General features: G+C 37.1%; 3 protein-coding genes across 6 annotated transcripts; 1 reads left to right on the forward strand and 2 right to left on the reverse strand.

Moving 5' to 3' along the window:
- The first annotated feature begins 1,575 nt into the window (after positions 1-1,575).
- On the forward strand, positions 1,576-3,506 carry LOC113315066 (probable galacturonosyltransferase-like 4). The gene has a single exon (XM_026563380.1). It carries the CDS (start codon positions 1,812-1,814, stop codon positions 2,865-2,867), a length of 1,056 nt encoding a protein of 351 aa, XP_026419165.1. The 5' UTR covers positions 1,576-1,811; the 3' UTR covers positions 2,868-3,506.
- Positions 3,507-3,639: 133 nt separating this feature from the next.
- On the reverse strand, positions 3,640-9,101 carry LOC113315065 (glutathione synthetase, chloroplastic-like). Of its 2 annotated transcripts, XM_026563378.1 has the most exons (12): positions 8,719-9,101; positions 8,441-8,610; positions 8,003-8,078; positions 7,752-7,882; positions 7,413-7,532; positions 7,241-7,321; positions 6,883-6,963; positions 6,710-6,779; positions 6,474-6,595; positions 6,037-6,176; positions 5,758-5,950; positions 3,640-4,013 (listed from the first exon to the last, which is right to left on the reverse strand). In XM_026563378.1, exons 1-12 carry the CDS (start codon positions 9,082-9,084, stop codon positions 3,890-3,892), a joined length of 1,674 nt encoding a protein of 557 aa, XP_026419163.1. In that variant the 5' UTR covers positions 9,085-9,101; the 3' UTR covers positions 3,640-3,889. The 2 variants fall into 2 exon arrangements, with proteins under 2 accessions (XP_026419163.1, XP_026419164.1); XM_026563379.1 differs by lacking the exons at positions 7,752-7,882; positions 8,003-8,078.
- Positions 9,102-9,404: 303 nt separating this feature from the next.
- Positions 9,405-13,676, reverse strand: LOC113317894 (AP-5 complex subunit mu-like). Of its 3 annotated transcripts, XM_026566012.1 has the most exons (9): positions 13,582-13,653; positions 13,312-13,421; positions 13,041-13,181; positions 12,365-12,679; positions 11,968-12,257; positions 10,974-11,872; positions 10,244-10,300; positions 9,892-9,939; positions 9,405-9,744 (listed from the first exon to the last, which is right to left on the reverse strand). In XM_026566012.1, the coding sequence occupies exons 2-9, from the start codon at positions 13,374-13,376 to the stop codon at positions 9,649-9,651; spliced, it is 1,911 nt and encodes a 636-aa protein (XP_026421797.1). In that variant the 5' UTR covers positions 13,377-13,421; positions 13,582-13,653; the 3' UTR covers positions 9,405-9,648. The 3 variants fall into 3 exon arrangements, with proteins under 3 accessions (XP_026421797.1, XP_026421798.1, XP_026421796.1); XM_026566013.1 differs by lacking the exon at positions 13,312-13,421 and having other exon boundaries at positions 13,472-13,676; XM_026566011.1 differs by having other exon boundaries at positions 13,312-13,628.
- Between the last annotated feature and the right edge of the window lie 1,428 nt (positions 13,677-15,104).

Consider the following 15,104-nt stretch of genomic DNA (forward strand, 5'->3'; position numbering starts at 1 on the left):
TGATGAACTCCTGGTCAGAAGGTAAATACAGCAGATCTACAAAATTACTTCAAATAAAAATACAATTAGAAAAATAATTAGTATGAAAACTCACCAGAAACAAGAAGAATCCGAAAATTACTTCAAATTAAACTCTGCAAATCGAAAGCTAATGGAAATCTTCGTAACAAAAATCAATTCGTCTCTGTAAAAATCGAATCAGTCTTCCTAATCAGGATCGAATCTTCATATGATCTCAATCAATCTTCGAATAACAAATCTTCGTAAATCAGCTCTGTAATTCCATATCAGTCTTCTAAAACCAAATCAACTCCGTAAAAAATGAACAATAGCTCTGTAAATCAAATAAGTCTTATAAATCGAATCAATCTTCGTACAAAAAACAATTCAATCTTTGTAACCCTAGAAAAATTGATCAGCAGCAGCAGAAAAAATCGATAGCAGTCGGACTAGGAGAGAGAAATAAAAACTAAAACTGATTATGTACAATAGTGAAAGGGTATTTTGGTAACGGAAAAAGTATATTTCGTGTCGGTGGACAAAATCCTAGGACCAAACAGACAGTTGACTCAACTGGACCAAATAAACTCTAATATATTATTCTTAGGACTAATTGGTATTTCCAATTTTACATAAATCCCGGTATTTGTAATCCCATGAGATTATAAATCCTCGAAATCGTGAATTATGCAAACAAACCCATCATATAAGTTTTGGATGACTTCTCTTTTCTTGTAGTCTAGTTTCGGTAAACTTTTGTGATTATCTCTTGCTTTTATAAATTTCTTTTTACTAAGAAAATAGCTGTTACCAAATGCAATTCTTACGGCTGCTATTTTTGTGCCGCTGAAATAGCCACGCCCCATAAGAGCATCTCCAAAAGAGGGTGGATCTATTTATTTTTATTGACACGTAGAATTTTAGATTCCCGTTTGGCATAAATCCATCTCCAACAGTAGTGTCCTAGAAGTTAGGAGGGACCAATTACTAAATATGAAGGTGTTAAAGAAAGTGTTATCTACACCTCCGGTTGCACCTCCACGTCATGGTTTTAACCAATTTTCTTTTAATTCTAAGGGTTAAATTTCTCACTGTTGGAGATGGTTTTTTAGATATGAGGTCCTATATTTACTTTATGTATAGGCCCCATAAATAAAAGGATTAAATGAAAAATCCACGTAGGATTTTTTACACCTTCTGTTGGAGATGCTCTAAAGGCTGCAAGTTCTAGTTCACTCTAGGGCAAGAGAAACCGCGCCCACTTTTTTAGGATGAAAAAATAAGAAATCATTGGCTAAACAAACTTCAATCTTGTTGCCGCCGCTGTAAACACTAAGTGTACGGCAAATAATGGGTAACACATCTGCGCCCGAGCTTGACATAACTCCTTACTGTAGATTTTTGCCGGGAAAACAAAGGTTCACGGGAAATTCTGGTTAACCGTTATTAGATGGTCCGTACAAGTAGGAAATCCTCAACACTTTTCTAACGCACAAATTTTGCACTCCCTAAATTTAACTAAACAACTATTTAAACAAACAAGAAAACAACTACATCAAAAAATTTACCCCTTAAACAAAAAAAAATGGGATGATTGTTTCGAAAAATATATGAAAAACAAGAAAAAGAAAATTCCGAGGTTTCTTCTCTTCCTCACAAAATTGACTTACATTCTTCATTCTTCCATTTAATCAAACTAATTATTTTTTGTTCCAACTTGTCTTTCCTAAACCCTCTCTTAACCAGTCTCTAATGGCTGCTCTTCCTATTTTCCCCTAACCCTTACCAAATTTGAAAAAAACCAAGGCAGGATGGCCTTTGGGAAGCAGCCATCTCTTCTTCCATTCTTTGGCATCCTGTCATTTCTACTTCTCTTCCATCCTATTGCCACCACCACAACCGGTATACGACTCAATGTCGTTCGTAAGCCAACACCAGAAGTACCCATCTTCCGTGAAGCTCCAGCATTTCGAAATGGTGAATCATGTGGATCGATTGAGACTGATCCTATCCATGTCTCAATGACCTTAGACGCAAATTATCTTCGAGGTACAATGGCAGCTATATTATCAATCTTACAACATTCAACATGTCCTGAAAATATTTCATTTCATTTCCTTTGTGCAAGGTTTGAACCTGAACTATTCTCTAGTCTTAGATCAACTTTCCCTTACCTTAACTTCAAGGTTTACCGTTTCGATTCTAACCGCGTTCGTGGTAAAATATCCAAGTCGATTCGACAAGCACTAGACCAACCGTTAAACTACGCAAGAATATACCTGTCAGATATAATACCGGTTGATGTTAATCGAATTATCTATCTCGATTCGGATATCGTTATGGTTGATGATATTGCAAAGTTATGGAAAGTTGATTTAGAAGGTAAAGTTGTGGCTGCACCAGAATACTGTCACGCGAATTTTACAAAATATTTCACGGACACATTCTGGTCCGACTCGGATTTAGCCGAAACCTTCAAGGGTAGGAAACCTTGTTATTTTAACACAGGGGTGATGGTGGTTGATGTTGAGAAATGGAGAGAAGGAGGGTACACACAAAAGGTTGAAGATTGGATGGGTGTTCAAAAACAAAAAAGGATTTATCACTTGGGTTCATTACCGCCATTTTTGCTTGTTCTAGCTGGTAATATCAAAGCTGTTGACCATAGATGGAACCAACATGGACTTGGTGGTGATAACCTTGAAGGAAAATGTAGGAGTCTTCATCCTGGACCTATAAGTTTGTTGCATTGGAGTGGGAAAGGTAAGCCATGGTTGAGATTGGATTCTAGAAAACCATGTAATGTTGATCATTTATGGGCACCATACGATCTCTACCGTTCGTCTAGTCTTTCGCTAGAAGAATGAATGAAATTAAGAAACATAGAGATAGTTTGGGAAACAAGTTGGGGATGGTAAAAAGAAGGAAGGAAAAGAATGTTCAAAACAAAAAAAACAGGAAAAGAAAATGTAAAACTAAGATGTGAAGAGATTTTTTTTTAAGTTAGGGAAGCAATTTCATTTCAGAGACTTGAAACTGTAAAAGAGAAGAACAGAAATTTGATAAGGTATTTATGTTAAACAGAGGAGGAACAAGCAAAGGTTTAAGGGTTTTGAACTCTAGTGCTTACATGATGGAGTCGTACAGAAAATGGAGGCATAAAATTTGAACTACCATGTACTGAGAGTTTTGCTCTGATTTTGTAAGCCATAGAAAAATGACCCTAAATTTATTTTACTTTTTTTTTTTCCCATTATCTGTTGTGGCAAGGAGGGAGACTACAGCAAACGACACATCGTAAAACTCATGTTTAGTACGTAATTAAACTTCAAATTTAGTTTCAGGGTTTTCATTTGAACTTCTGTATCCGAAACCATGTTTGTTGGTCTTTTTATGTGTCAACCCTAAATTTCCCCCTTGTAATCTATGATTATATACTAATCATCCAAACCCTACTACTCTTATAGCTATTATGTATTTTTATTTCAGCAGGTTTTGTTTGTTTCCTCGTTCCTTTTTAGCCTTTTTTTTTCACTATAAAATGAATACCATGGCATTGGGGGATGCCACTTGAGTTTGTAAATATTTCATATCTTGTTGAATCAAAACTGTGGATATTTTGAATCATGGACTCCTAAATTTCAGTTTCATATTCTACTACTGCATATAATATAATAAAATAATCAAAACAATGCACATGGTACCTATTTGAACACCAAAACGGAACCTTTTCAACTTACAGGGAAATTGACGAAGCAAGAGTTTTACAGTCAAATAATCAAGTGTTCACCACAATAAGTATGTGAATGTAACTTTTGCTTACCAGTGAATGGGTAAAGTGGTTTTATTATAAAACCATCAGTAGGTACCTCAATAAACGTAAGTTTGGTCAGGTTAGGTACACGCTATCCAGGACTGCAAACCCAGCCGCAACCCCACCTTCATCGGACGATGAAACCTTCGTCCGCATCAGGTAACCGCTTTGCTCATTAAGGATGACCTTCCCTTTGCTCCTGTAAAATTGAAGTCACACAATTAATGAAGTTTCTGAACTTCAAAAAATGAACTATAATTTGATGAAGTTCAATCAACATCTAAATTAAAAGTTCTTAGCATGCAGTTCCCCCTTCCATATTCTCTATCCACACTCATGTTCGCACACTCGAAAGAAAAAAAGAAGAAGAATAAATTCGTCTAGTTGGCATTTTATGATCTGCACAACAAATAAAAATTAGTCTAAGCTGATTTTTTATTAGGCTAAGTTGAGCCGGATCAATAGTAATCCGTATTAAGGTGTGTTTATGGTTAAACCTGCATTAAAGACTAGCTTATGGTTATGCTACATAAGTTGAGGTAACTAGTTAGCTATCCCATGTAGCCATGAGGTGTCTCTCTAACTCATGAACGAGAAGGTTAAAGAGAGACATGTGCCAACATTGACAAAGGCTCTCTTGTAGCCTCTTGCAATAATTTTTTTTTTAGTTCTGCCCTTATCCAAGCGTGAGGAAATAGAAGTATAATTCAAGTTATTAACTTATAAGTAGAGAGCTTATCTATCTATTCTTCCAAATCAGTTCAAGCTAATTGTGTCAAAGCTACAAAACATGTTTGGTGCCATGTAAGTTGTTTATGATTTCTATGTAAGGAGTTTATATGAGTTGTAGAACATGTTGATGCTATGGACTATGGTCAAATCTGTTTCCTGCATATGGTCAAGTATATATCATGTTTAAGTCTAAGTAACAATAATTAAAAAGCTGAAATTCAACATTCTAATACTTATATTTTCCCTAGTTATTACATGATCTAAAACTAGGGTTAGTATGATTTAGTATTTTGGGTTGTTGTTTTGGTAACTTGATAAAGGTTTTCATAATATGGTAATCTATTACTCCCAACATATGGTGAAACAGCATAGGATAGTGGTGTAAGAAATAAATCATAGTGGAAGATTTTTATGTCTATGTCAAGATATCGTTAGGTGACACCCAGCAGTACTTAGTCTTGTATATAAGTTGAGTTTAAGGATCGATCATAATCTTCACCTTCAAGTATTTAGTGTGGTCAAGTATTGAGAATAATGCTCAATGCTCAATTTGCAAAGGCTAGCGTACTTTTTTGACTTGACTATGCGGTTAACAACGAAAAATTTGTTGCTTAACCAATGGGGAAAATGTTGCCTTTTTATGGTTTGCACAACAAATGAAAATTAGTCTAAGCTAATCGTTTATAAGATTAAGTAAGCCGGGGTCAAAAGTTATCCATATTAAGGTGTGTTTATGGTTTAATCATGCACTAAAGACTAGAATAAGCTTAATGCTAGATAGGTTAAGAATCTAATTAGTGAGCTGTTGCATGTAGCCATGAGGTGTGTCTCATAAATCATGATGGGAAGGTTAGAGACATGCAGCAATTATGATAAAGACTCTCTTCTAGCCTATTGCAATAAAAAGAAAATCAGCTTTATTCATCATCATCCAAGCACGAGGAAATAGAAGTAGAAGTCCTATAATCCATTTTTTTCTTCTTCTAAGTTCATGCTAATTGTGTCGAATCCACCAATTTGTGTTGAAGCTACGAACATGTAAATTGTTTATGAACTGATTATGGTATATGGAGTTTACGTGAGCTGCAGAACATGTTAATTAGTAAGGTTAAATCTGCATCCTGTGTATGGTTAAACTATATATCATGTTGAGGTCTAAGTGATGATAATTTAAGAGCTGAAAATCTAACAAGCCTAAGAAAGAGATTTACCTGAGATAAGCACCATATATCCCAAGTTCAGATATAGCTTGGTCTTGATGACAAATGCCATCTCTAATGAGGAATGTTTGAGAAGATGTTGGGAAAATTCTTTGCATGAGGATGTATGCAGAAAGTTCCTCACTATTTTCCTTCTGCAATTTTAATAGGGTTTCACTGAGATCTTTGCCATAGATGTTGTTTCCTGGAGAGAATAACATGGATTAGAAATGGAAACTTATACCTAAACAGTAAATGACTCTTGAGTGGACAAAAAAAGGTGAGTTAGACCTCCTCCTTCTCGTTGGGGTTTGAGAACAAACGATTCGGGTCTTTCAATGGCGTCCTTCACGACATTTGTATCGTCCAAACTCCACAATCCAGCAAAGCACTTCCTTAGTTTTGCAATGTCATCCTTGTCCTCCATGAACCTGCTCAAAAAATAACCGAAAGAGTCACTAAGAGAACTTTGAAATGTGCAGGGATAATTGCTATGTTGCCGCTATTGATTCCAGTAAGCAGCATCTTGAAGAACTTTTGCATGGGTCGAAAAATATTTAGATACGTATTTCTCATCTTTTTCTTTTCCTGTTTCACGCTCCAATTTTGAGGGTGCAGTTAAATAAAAAAATTTAACTGAACTTAAGCTTAAAGTCTCAGGCTGACCATTATAGAACTTAAGCCTTGGACTGCCGACAGATAGGTTTACAAAGTGTTAAATCTGCTACCTCTCAAGTACACCTGGTTTTGCCAACTCTTGCTGAATCTTCTTCGTGCCGGTCAAATGGTAAGAAATAGATGGACATTTGACAGCCAAAGACTGCTCCATTAATAGCCTAGCTCTCCATTCCTATCCATAGATCAGAATTAGCAGACGAACCATAAATACGACAATGAGTGGATGAGGCAGACCCCTAGTTGACACCATATCCTGAGAGACAAAATATCAAAATGAAAAGCTTACAGATTCTGATGGATAATCATTTGGTGTATACCCAGCTCTGAAATATATAACTGCAACAGCTTGGCCACCTCTGCGTTTAGAAACCTATTAAATTTCATAGTTGTGAAGCCCAAACCCAGAAGATAGAAGAGCAGCGAATGTAACAACAAAATAAATGCAAATACTTTACATACATGATAAGTGTTCCATCTGGTTGAAGCTCCCCCTGTTCATCCACCTCTCGTAAAGTTTTCCGAATCATTGTCACGCCATGTGTGTTACAACATTAAGAATGATACAAAAGGTTGGCACAATAAACTTGAAGGCTTGCTGTTTTTCGCAATTGGTATATATTCATCAACAACTCATGTAAAATATGTCATCCTGCAAATAGTTCTGTTGGATATATCTATCTTTTTGAGATTAGTTAAATATGACTATTAGCACAGTAGGTGCTCCCTCATGGATCAAATTTTGACAGCTCGTTTTTTTATTATTATGATTATCATTGCATTCAATACATAAAAGATCATCAGTACTGTAAAAGGATATTTCTCCTTTAGTACGAAAGAGAGCCAATGCTGGTCATACATGTTAGTTTCTTCGGGTTGAGCAACAATCACAACTACAGCCCTGTAGATTTGATAGTAAAGTTAAGTACAACAAAGAGAGAGCGAGTTTGCTCACATATTCAAACGAGGGTAAAACGTTCAAGAACTTCAACCTGGGGTTATTGTATTCCTTCCATGCTAAAGCAAGAGCCTCTGCAAATTGATTGACAGAACCATTTGCCGGAACCCTTTTGGAATCTAATCCGAGTCCTTCGTAGTGGTTAAGCAAGTTCCTACAAAAACAGCCAACTCATATTCAGACACTAGTTTCTTTTTGTACGAGGACTGATGTAAAATGTCAAGGAGAAAGAAACTCTGAGGTATAATACCAATAAGCTTCAGATAATTGTCCACTCATGGAATAAATTGCAGTATTTTTTCTTGATATTGATGCATCAATGACAATAATATTAGAGATTCTATTTGGCTAAGTCAGCAAAGAACTACTTAACCTATGAAGGTCGCCTACAAGACAGCTAAGCCCAGCAAACGAAGAAGAAATGGTATTGAGCTCTACTTGTAGAAGTTCTTTAGTTTGAGCATCAAGCATATAATCAGAACGGTGCAAACCCAACCGAATTTCCTGTTTTCAAGTAAAAAGGAATTGCTATCATTTCAAATTTTATCAGCAATCTCCAGATTTATTACTTTCTTACACCAAATACTGCCTAAATGAGTAAATCAGGAACATAGAAAACCCCACCTCTTTCTTATTAAGTTCTAACATCTTCGAATGAATGTCCAAGAGTCTACTGGTGAAAGCATCCACTTTTTTCGTTCTGCAACATTTGAATATTGGCAAATACAAATATTATAAAGAAAGAACCAGAGTACTGATAACATCAGAACGTTTGGGTGTTTCCCGCAAGCTGAACTAGCAGACTAATTACTAAATTCCAAATACCCTACTCTATGGCAGAGTCCTGCTCCTTCTAGTCAGGCAACACGACAATGTAAGCCTACTTTATGAAATGTAAAATTAAGAATACTCAAAAGCATTTAGCTTGAACTATGATCAACCAATCTCTGAGGCTCAATTCTTGTTAAAGACGAACGATCTGAGGAGACAGAAACCTTCACATTATGACCATATTTCTATCTTAACAATGAAGATAATGTAGACAAGAAACTGAATGAGAACCTGGACAATGAATCTTGTAGAAACTTGCCGTCAAGGCTAACACGATCAACGAGCTCATTAAAAACTGGAGCTAACTCACACGCTTGTTCCCAATGACTCTTAGGGAAAGACATGGGCAACAATGCAAACGGGGCATGTACCATGCCCACTCCAGGAACAGTTCCTGATTTCTGCAATTCAACAACAACATCAACTCAATCATTCAAACAACAAACAAATAATTTAATCATAGATCAAAACCAATTAAGCAGGAGGGAGGGAAGGAAGAAGGGTTATACCTGTACCGATTTGTGACCAACAACGAGACCGTGAAGAGAAGTCCAAACAAGAGCATCATAAATCAACTTCTGTAGCAAATCAGGACTTGAATTAAGTGTTTCAAAGATGGGTTTATTTGATGTATTTTCATCTTGGGTTTCTTTAATTTCAACTCCACCACCACACTTTACAGTTAAATTCGAGGGTGAGGAGTGATTGCTCATGGTTATGGGTATTTTGAGTAAGAAATTTTGAGGTATAATATTAGTGGAGACGGTGGGAATGAAAATCGATGATGAAAGTGACTTTGATTTACAGGGTGAAATGGTTGTTATGTAAGGATTGGGAACCGAGACAGTGAGACATGAAGAAGAACCATTTCCCATCCTGCTTTAAACTTGACTTTACCAATCAAAATCAAATTAAATTATCGGATTTTCACAGCTGTGACGTCAGCACGTGTGTGGCAACCACCGATCTAAACACCTTGCCAACACTGGAGGATTCAGTCACCAGAGGATTGTGGATGCCCTATTCACCATCCATTGGGGCAAATGCTAGCCATTCTCACATTTTCTATAACTCGATTTACGAGTCTATGGTTTCATCAGCCGAAATTACCCTGCTCCAAGTAGAGTTCGTTCAGGTGTGTGACACCGAGTTGCCCAATGTGCTAAAAACATAATCAGTGAGGACTTCTAAGGATAAGATAAAAGATTGTCGTTCCTTGATAAGGCAATACTATTGTTTGCAATGAAGGCATTTTACATAAAACTCGGGGATCAACCCTTTGTAATATTTCATCTCAATACAGAAAATAACGGCATCTTATTTTAGTACTACCACTCTTTAAAACACAGCCAACAAGGTCGATTCCATAGTACAGAAGGTAAAACATAATAGGATATCTCTTATGCTAATAAATTACATTACAAACATAATGAATTTTCCTATTTTTGCTGTTGCTGTAGTTGTTCCCTTGGAGCAGTAGCAACAAATGGGCATTTACCTAAAGTGTTCCACAAGATGTAATCTCCAGATGAAACCTGCAAATAATTATCAAAATTGTATGTCAATTTAATGGAGAAATTAGAATCCTAACAAAAAACCAAATCCTTAGAACACATTTATTTAGCAGCTAAGATACAGATGTAAGCCCCAAAAGAAAAAGAAAGTGCCATGTGGTCCTATACCTGAGTTGTGAACTCCACTGGTGCCTTCACAGTTGGATACACAGTTACCTGCAAATGGGTAAATTTTACAGCAAATTAATAGCATATACTATTCACAATTAAGTGAATACAATAAGGTAAATCCAAAACAATGATAATCTAGGCTTAGCAAGAGTAGTGCCATCAGACCCTAGCTCTGTACTACCTTATTCCCCCACCCATTCCAATTCAAACAAGTCCTCGAATTTCGTTTGAATGTTTTCTTTAAAATCTCAGATTGCATCAATGACAGAAGTTTCTGACATAAGAAAACCTATGCATGCACAACTTTTATTGATCATGAACTGATGGAGACTGATGAAAGACAACTTACAGATTTTGGATCAATCGACATTCCTGACATTGTTGCCCCCGAGATCTTGAAAGACACCTGTAAATATTGAATTAGCAACAGCCTACACCAATGAATCTAAACATAGAAGGTACTCTTTCCAGTGGGAGTGAATCCCGTACCCCAAAGATCAATTCCATCTATATCGCATAGCTGAGAAGTATGTATAAAAGTAAACCAAACAATCCCAAGGTATATGTCCATCTCACAAAAAGTAACCTATCGACTCCTGACCTGAGTTTGATTACTTGGTCTAAATTATAGACATGATTATAAACTTTCACTAATTGCACACTAAATCAAAATATAATTGTCACGAAAACAAATGCAAAGTACAGAAACAATTGGTACTCAGAAATAGCTAGACATGTGTTTCTATCAGTTCCATCAAAAAAAGTACAGCAGTAGCGCTACCTAAAATGACGTCCTCACATGCATACAAGATGGGTGGGTTCTAATGCAGGTGTGTAGGAAGAGAAGATTAACGAAACTGTTTATATATGATGCAGAAAGTGCAGATCCAGATCCCCTTACATGAAACTGAGGATATTTGTCTACCACCCAACTATGAAAAGAAGAGGTCTCTTAGCCTTTCAAGGTAAATTTAACTAGCTAACAAGAAGAAGAATAGAACAGAAATACTACTAATAACTACCTTCCAGCAGACAGGATATTCAAATAGTTAGAACTCAAAATAGAACTGGAAGCGTACCCTTGCATAATTATATGACTGCCAACAAAACGGCTCCTCTAAATCAACTGGAGGGAGGTCCTTGTTCATTTTCTCCAATAAGAAGTCTTCTATGTTTGCAATATTGTTAATATTTTCTGACTCTTCGTCACTGTCATCTTCAGTAATAAGTCCATGAGCTGGTCTAGACAAGGCTGAAAGCTTTTGAATTGTCTTTGGAGCAAACTTGATTGTTCCAGGAAAGGTTGCTTCAATACTTTTCCCACTGATACCACGTCCAATTGTTACGATCTTCCATTCAACTGAATTCTCTGTTGTTGATATGGTCCCAATAGAAGGATTTCCATCAAAAGATATAATTTTTCTTCTAGGGAAGGGCATTGTAAGAGTACAATATTCCATTGTTATGGGAGACTTGTAACCTTCCATCAGGCGCAACTTAAACAAAAATGCACCTTCATCTTCTGACACCATGGAAAGCTGGTAAAACCCTTTAACCGGAGGTCCAAGACCACAAAAACCTTGATAGCGTATCAAAATGAAATTTCCAACTGGTGGAGAAAACATCATTGCTTGTTTATCTACACCGTGCTCCGAAATTTGTGCACATGGGTGAAACGATAAAACCTCTAGGTGGGATGTACTCAACCCATTCAAAGGTAAAGAAACATCAGGTAGTCCTTCCAACTCTGCCCGGCAGTTCACCTGACCTGAAACTGATATGGAATCTGGGATGTCATCCCGATCATACATCGAAGCATAAACTGTTTCATGAATTGTGAACAGTATTCTCTGCTTCCCTCTGTAAAGGTACGGCTTCCAAGCTGGTTGCTTCATGTCTACGAGAGGTGTATCCGTAGAAGAAAAGCCATTCACTTTAACAGCAGAAATATTTGAATAGTTGAGGTCCAAGGGTGTCCCTACATTTAAAGAACGATCGGTAAGGAAGTCACGGGAATTTAGTATACAAGTTAAGATTTCTGAGATGAGAAATACCACAAAAGAAAGTACGAACCAAATGGCATTGCGCTACTAATGAATGTACAAAGTGCATCTCGGTCAGCAAGCCTCGAGCTAATTTTTGAAGCGTCTGATGTAGCACCTCCAGATATACCACCTGACGAGTTTGGAACTGCAACTGGGGCAGCTACCGGCTTTGCCCTTGCGGTCATGCTCGGAATTCCTATACTACCAGTTAATGAATCTAGTAACCCACCAACTGAGGGAGCTACACTTGCAAGTACCTCAGGTTCCACAGAATCACCAGTTATTACATCTCCAATTGTATGTGCCACCATAAATGACCTGAAATAGGATCAAAGATGTTTGTCCCATTGTTGATGATAACACATATGCTACCTTAACATCGTCTCCGAAGCAAATATTGATGTACTGAAAGAAACTTACCATACCCTGTGATGCATGGAAGATCAAGCAGCAGTGAAGGTAGACTTTCCTCTTCTCTAATACAACTCCCACAATCGGATCTGTTACACATCCTTTCATAAGATTTCAAATGTCTGGGCTCAACTAAAGGTAATATAAGAATGCAATAAGGGTTCCTTATGTGCAAAACCAATGGCCATAGGAAGTATTTTTCTCCTTCCTCTTCTTCTTTATTAATATGAAGGCTAATTATATGGTGTGTAATCGGATCATCTACCCATGAGTCTGATCCTTCGCTGGACTGAACAACGCGAAAGCCAAAACCACGGGATGAACCCTCTCTGCAACCCAAACAATTTAGCAGTCATCATTAAGTTCAAACTTGCATATCCAAAAAACAAAAAAAAAAAAAAAAACTCCACCACTAGTTTACAGTGTGCACTAGTTTATGACCTCCAATTATACTCATAACACATTCACAAAACCACAAACAAGATCCTAAACATACAAGAAAGTGTCTGAAAGCAAGTCCGCCGTGTACAAAATACATCTTTTATTCCCCGACCAGTACTATCTCTTACGTTTTAATTCTCAGACTAACCCTAATTTCATAACCAACTGCCAGTCAAACAGGATTTGCATTAACCAAATTCTAAAAAATAAACACAAACAATAGGTAGGATTTGTAGACCGAGAACTAACCTCTTCTTTCTCTCGATGAATGCAGTAGTAAACTCGGAATCATCAGGAAGTGATGGTGATATTTGTTTATTATCACCATTAGAATTTTCATTTTCTCTTTTACAAGCTAATCTCCATCGTCTCTCCACCACAGAAAATCTCCTATTAATTTAGAAAACAAATAGTACAAATTTTCAAAACAAATATCAACGAGATGTGAATTAACAATTCACATCTTTAAAAAGAATAGAAAGAGATAGAGAGGGAGAGGGAGAAAGGGTTTTAAAAATACCTATTGAAGACGACTGTATCTTGATTATTAAGGATCCATATAGCTCTGATGCTACAATTAGCCATAGATTTCTTCCCTCTCTCTGTCTCTCTAGAAACTCCACTTATGATCTGAATAGAAAGAGATAGAGAGGGAGAGGGAGAAAGGGTTTTAAAAATACCTATTGAAGACGACTGTATCTTGATTATTAAGGATCCATATAGCTCTGATGCTACAATTAGCCATAGATTTCTTCCCTCTCTCTGTCTCTCTAGAAACTCCACTTATGATCTGAAAAATTTCTTTGAATGTAAGAATTTTTATTTTTTAATCCAGAATTTACAGAATTCTCATTTGAGACAACGTGAAGTAGAGAACTTTAGAGGAGTCAAATAATGTTACTAAGGGCTACTCTTCCGTTATAACCGGAACCAAGGTTTTAAAACGACCGAGTTTTTCTGTGTTAACACGGTCACGGCCCATGGCCAAGAGAAGAACAGTTAAAAAGTACACGAAATGGTATAATTAAAATGAGTTTTCATATATAGTATATAAAGCTGGCAAGTCCTCCGAGTTCAGTGATCGCGTGATTGAATTTACATCAACTCTTATTCTAAGAATTTAAAAACCAATGATAATCAACATAAAAGTCTGATCATAGTTTGGTTAATCATAACCTCTTGGTTCATTATTTGTCATACTTTTCGACAAAGCTTCTCTCCGACGTCGAATAAACGCTTCGGCCTTTTCATTTACATTTGATGCAGCACTCCTAAACATAGGTCTATACGTTCTAGGAGCGTTTATGCTCGTGTTTACATCATTTTCTGGCTCAACATCAATGGCCAGAGTCAATTGTTCTCTTGGCATGGTCTTCTCTTTTCTCTTGGCTGTCAAGTCTCTCTCTTCAATGGTTCCAAATTTGATACCAGCGGGCTTCTTTGGAGCAGGTTCGAACACCTGGGCAATGGCTGCATCATTGTTCTTCTTCGGACCAGCAGGTGTCATCACCTTGCCTGCATCATTCTTCTTTGAAACCGGTTCTTGCATCTTGACGGCATCATTCTTCTTTGAAGGTTTCAGTGGCTGTGCAACAACGCTAGGTAGCGCTGAGGAGTTGTTATCTTTCTCACGGACATAGTAATCCTTCCTGTTATTCAGCCCGTTTCCCTCTATTGGAACTGTCCTAGGCGACCTAGACCGAACCTGGACAGGCTTTGAACTCTTTGCCGCATCACTACTCAAACCAGAATCGATATGGATTAGTGACAAATTCATGCCAATTTTTGGAGTGCCATCGTAGTCACGAGGAATTTGCACCATTACTGGCTCGCTATCAATCGAATTTTGTTCAGTATGACTGGCATCTTTGTGGGGAGAAGTGACTACAAGGGGTTCTTGGGTGGAATTCCGGAGCTGTGGATGGCCTAAAGTGACACGCTTGATGCCTCGAAGAGCAATGGTATTCATAACAAAGGTGAAGACTCGGCGACAGATTCCAACAGTTTGGAGTTGGTTTTCTCTTCTCTCCATTTTAGATTATTGAGTTGGAACAAGGAGAAAAGAGATACCAACTTAAGAGAGTTAACCTGTTGCAGGCTTTTTATGTTGGAGGGATGAAAAATGGTAGCTTAATGAAATGAAATTGATTCCTTTCTTATAAGATGGGGTGGCTTGGAAGTAACATGCATTTATATAATGCAATTTGCAAGATTTGGATACCTTGCTTTCTTTATTGACTAGCAATGGTTTTACCTTTACCAACTTTTGTGTAGATAGCTAGAGAAACGTTTTGAAAATAATCATTGAAGGCA

Source organism: Papaver somniferum, chromosome 10 (genome assembly GCF_003573695.1).
Source record: "Papaver somniferum cultivar HN1 chromosome 10, ASM357369v1, whole genome shotgun sequence".
Lineage (NCBI taxonomy): Eukaryota > Viridiplantae > Streptophyta > Magnoliopsida > Ranunculales > Papaveraceae > Papaver > Papaver somniferum.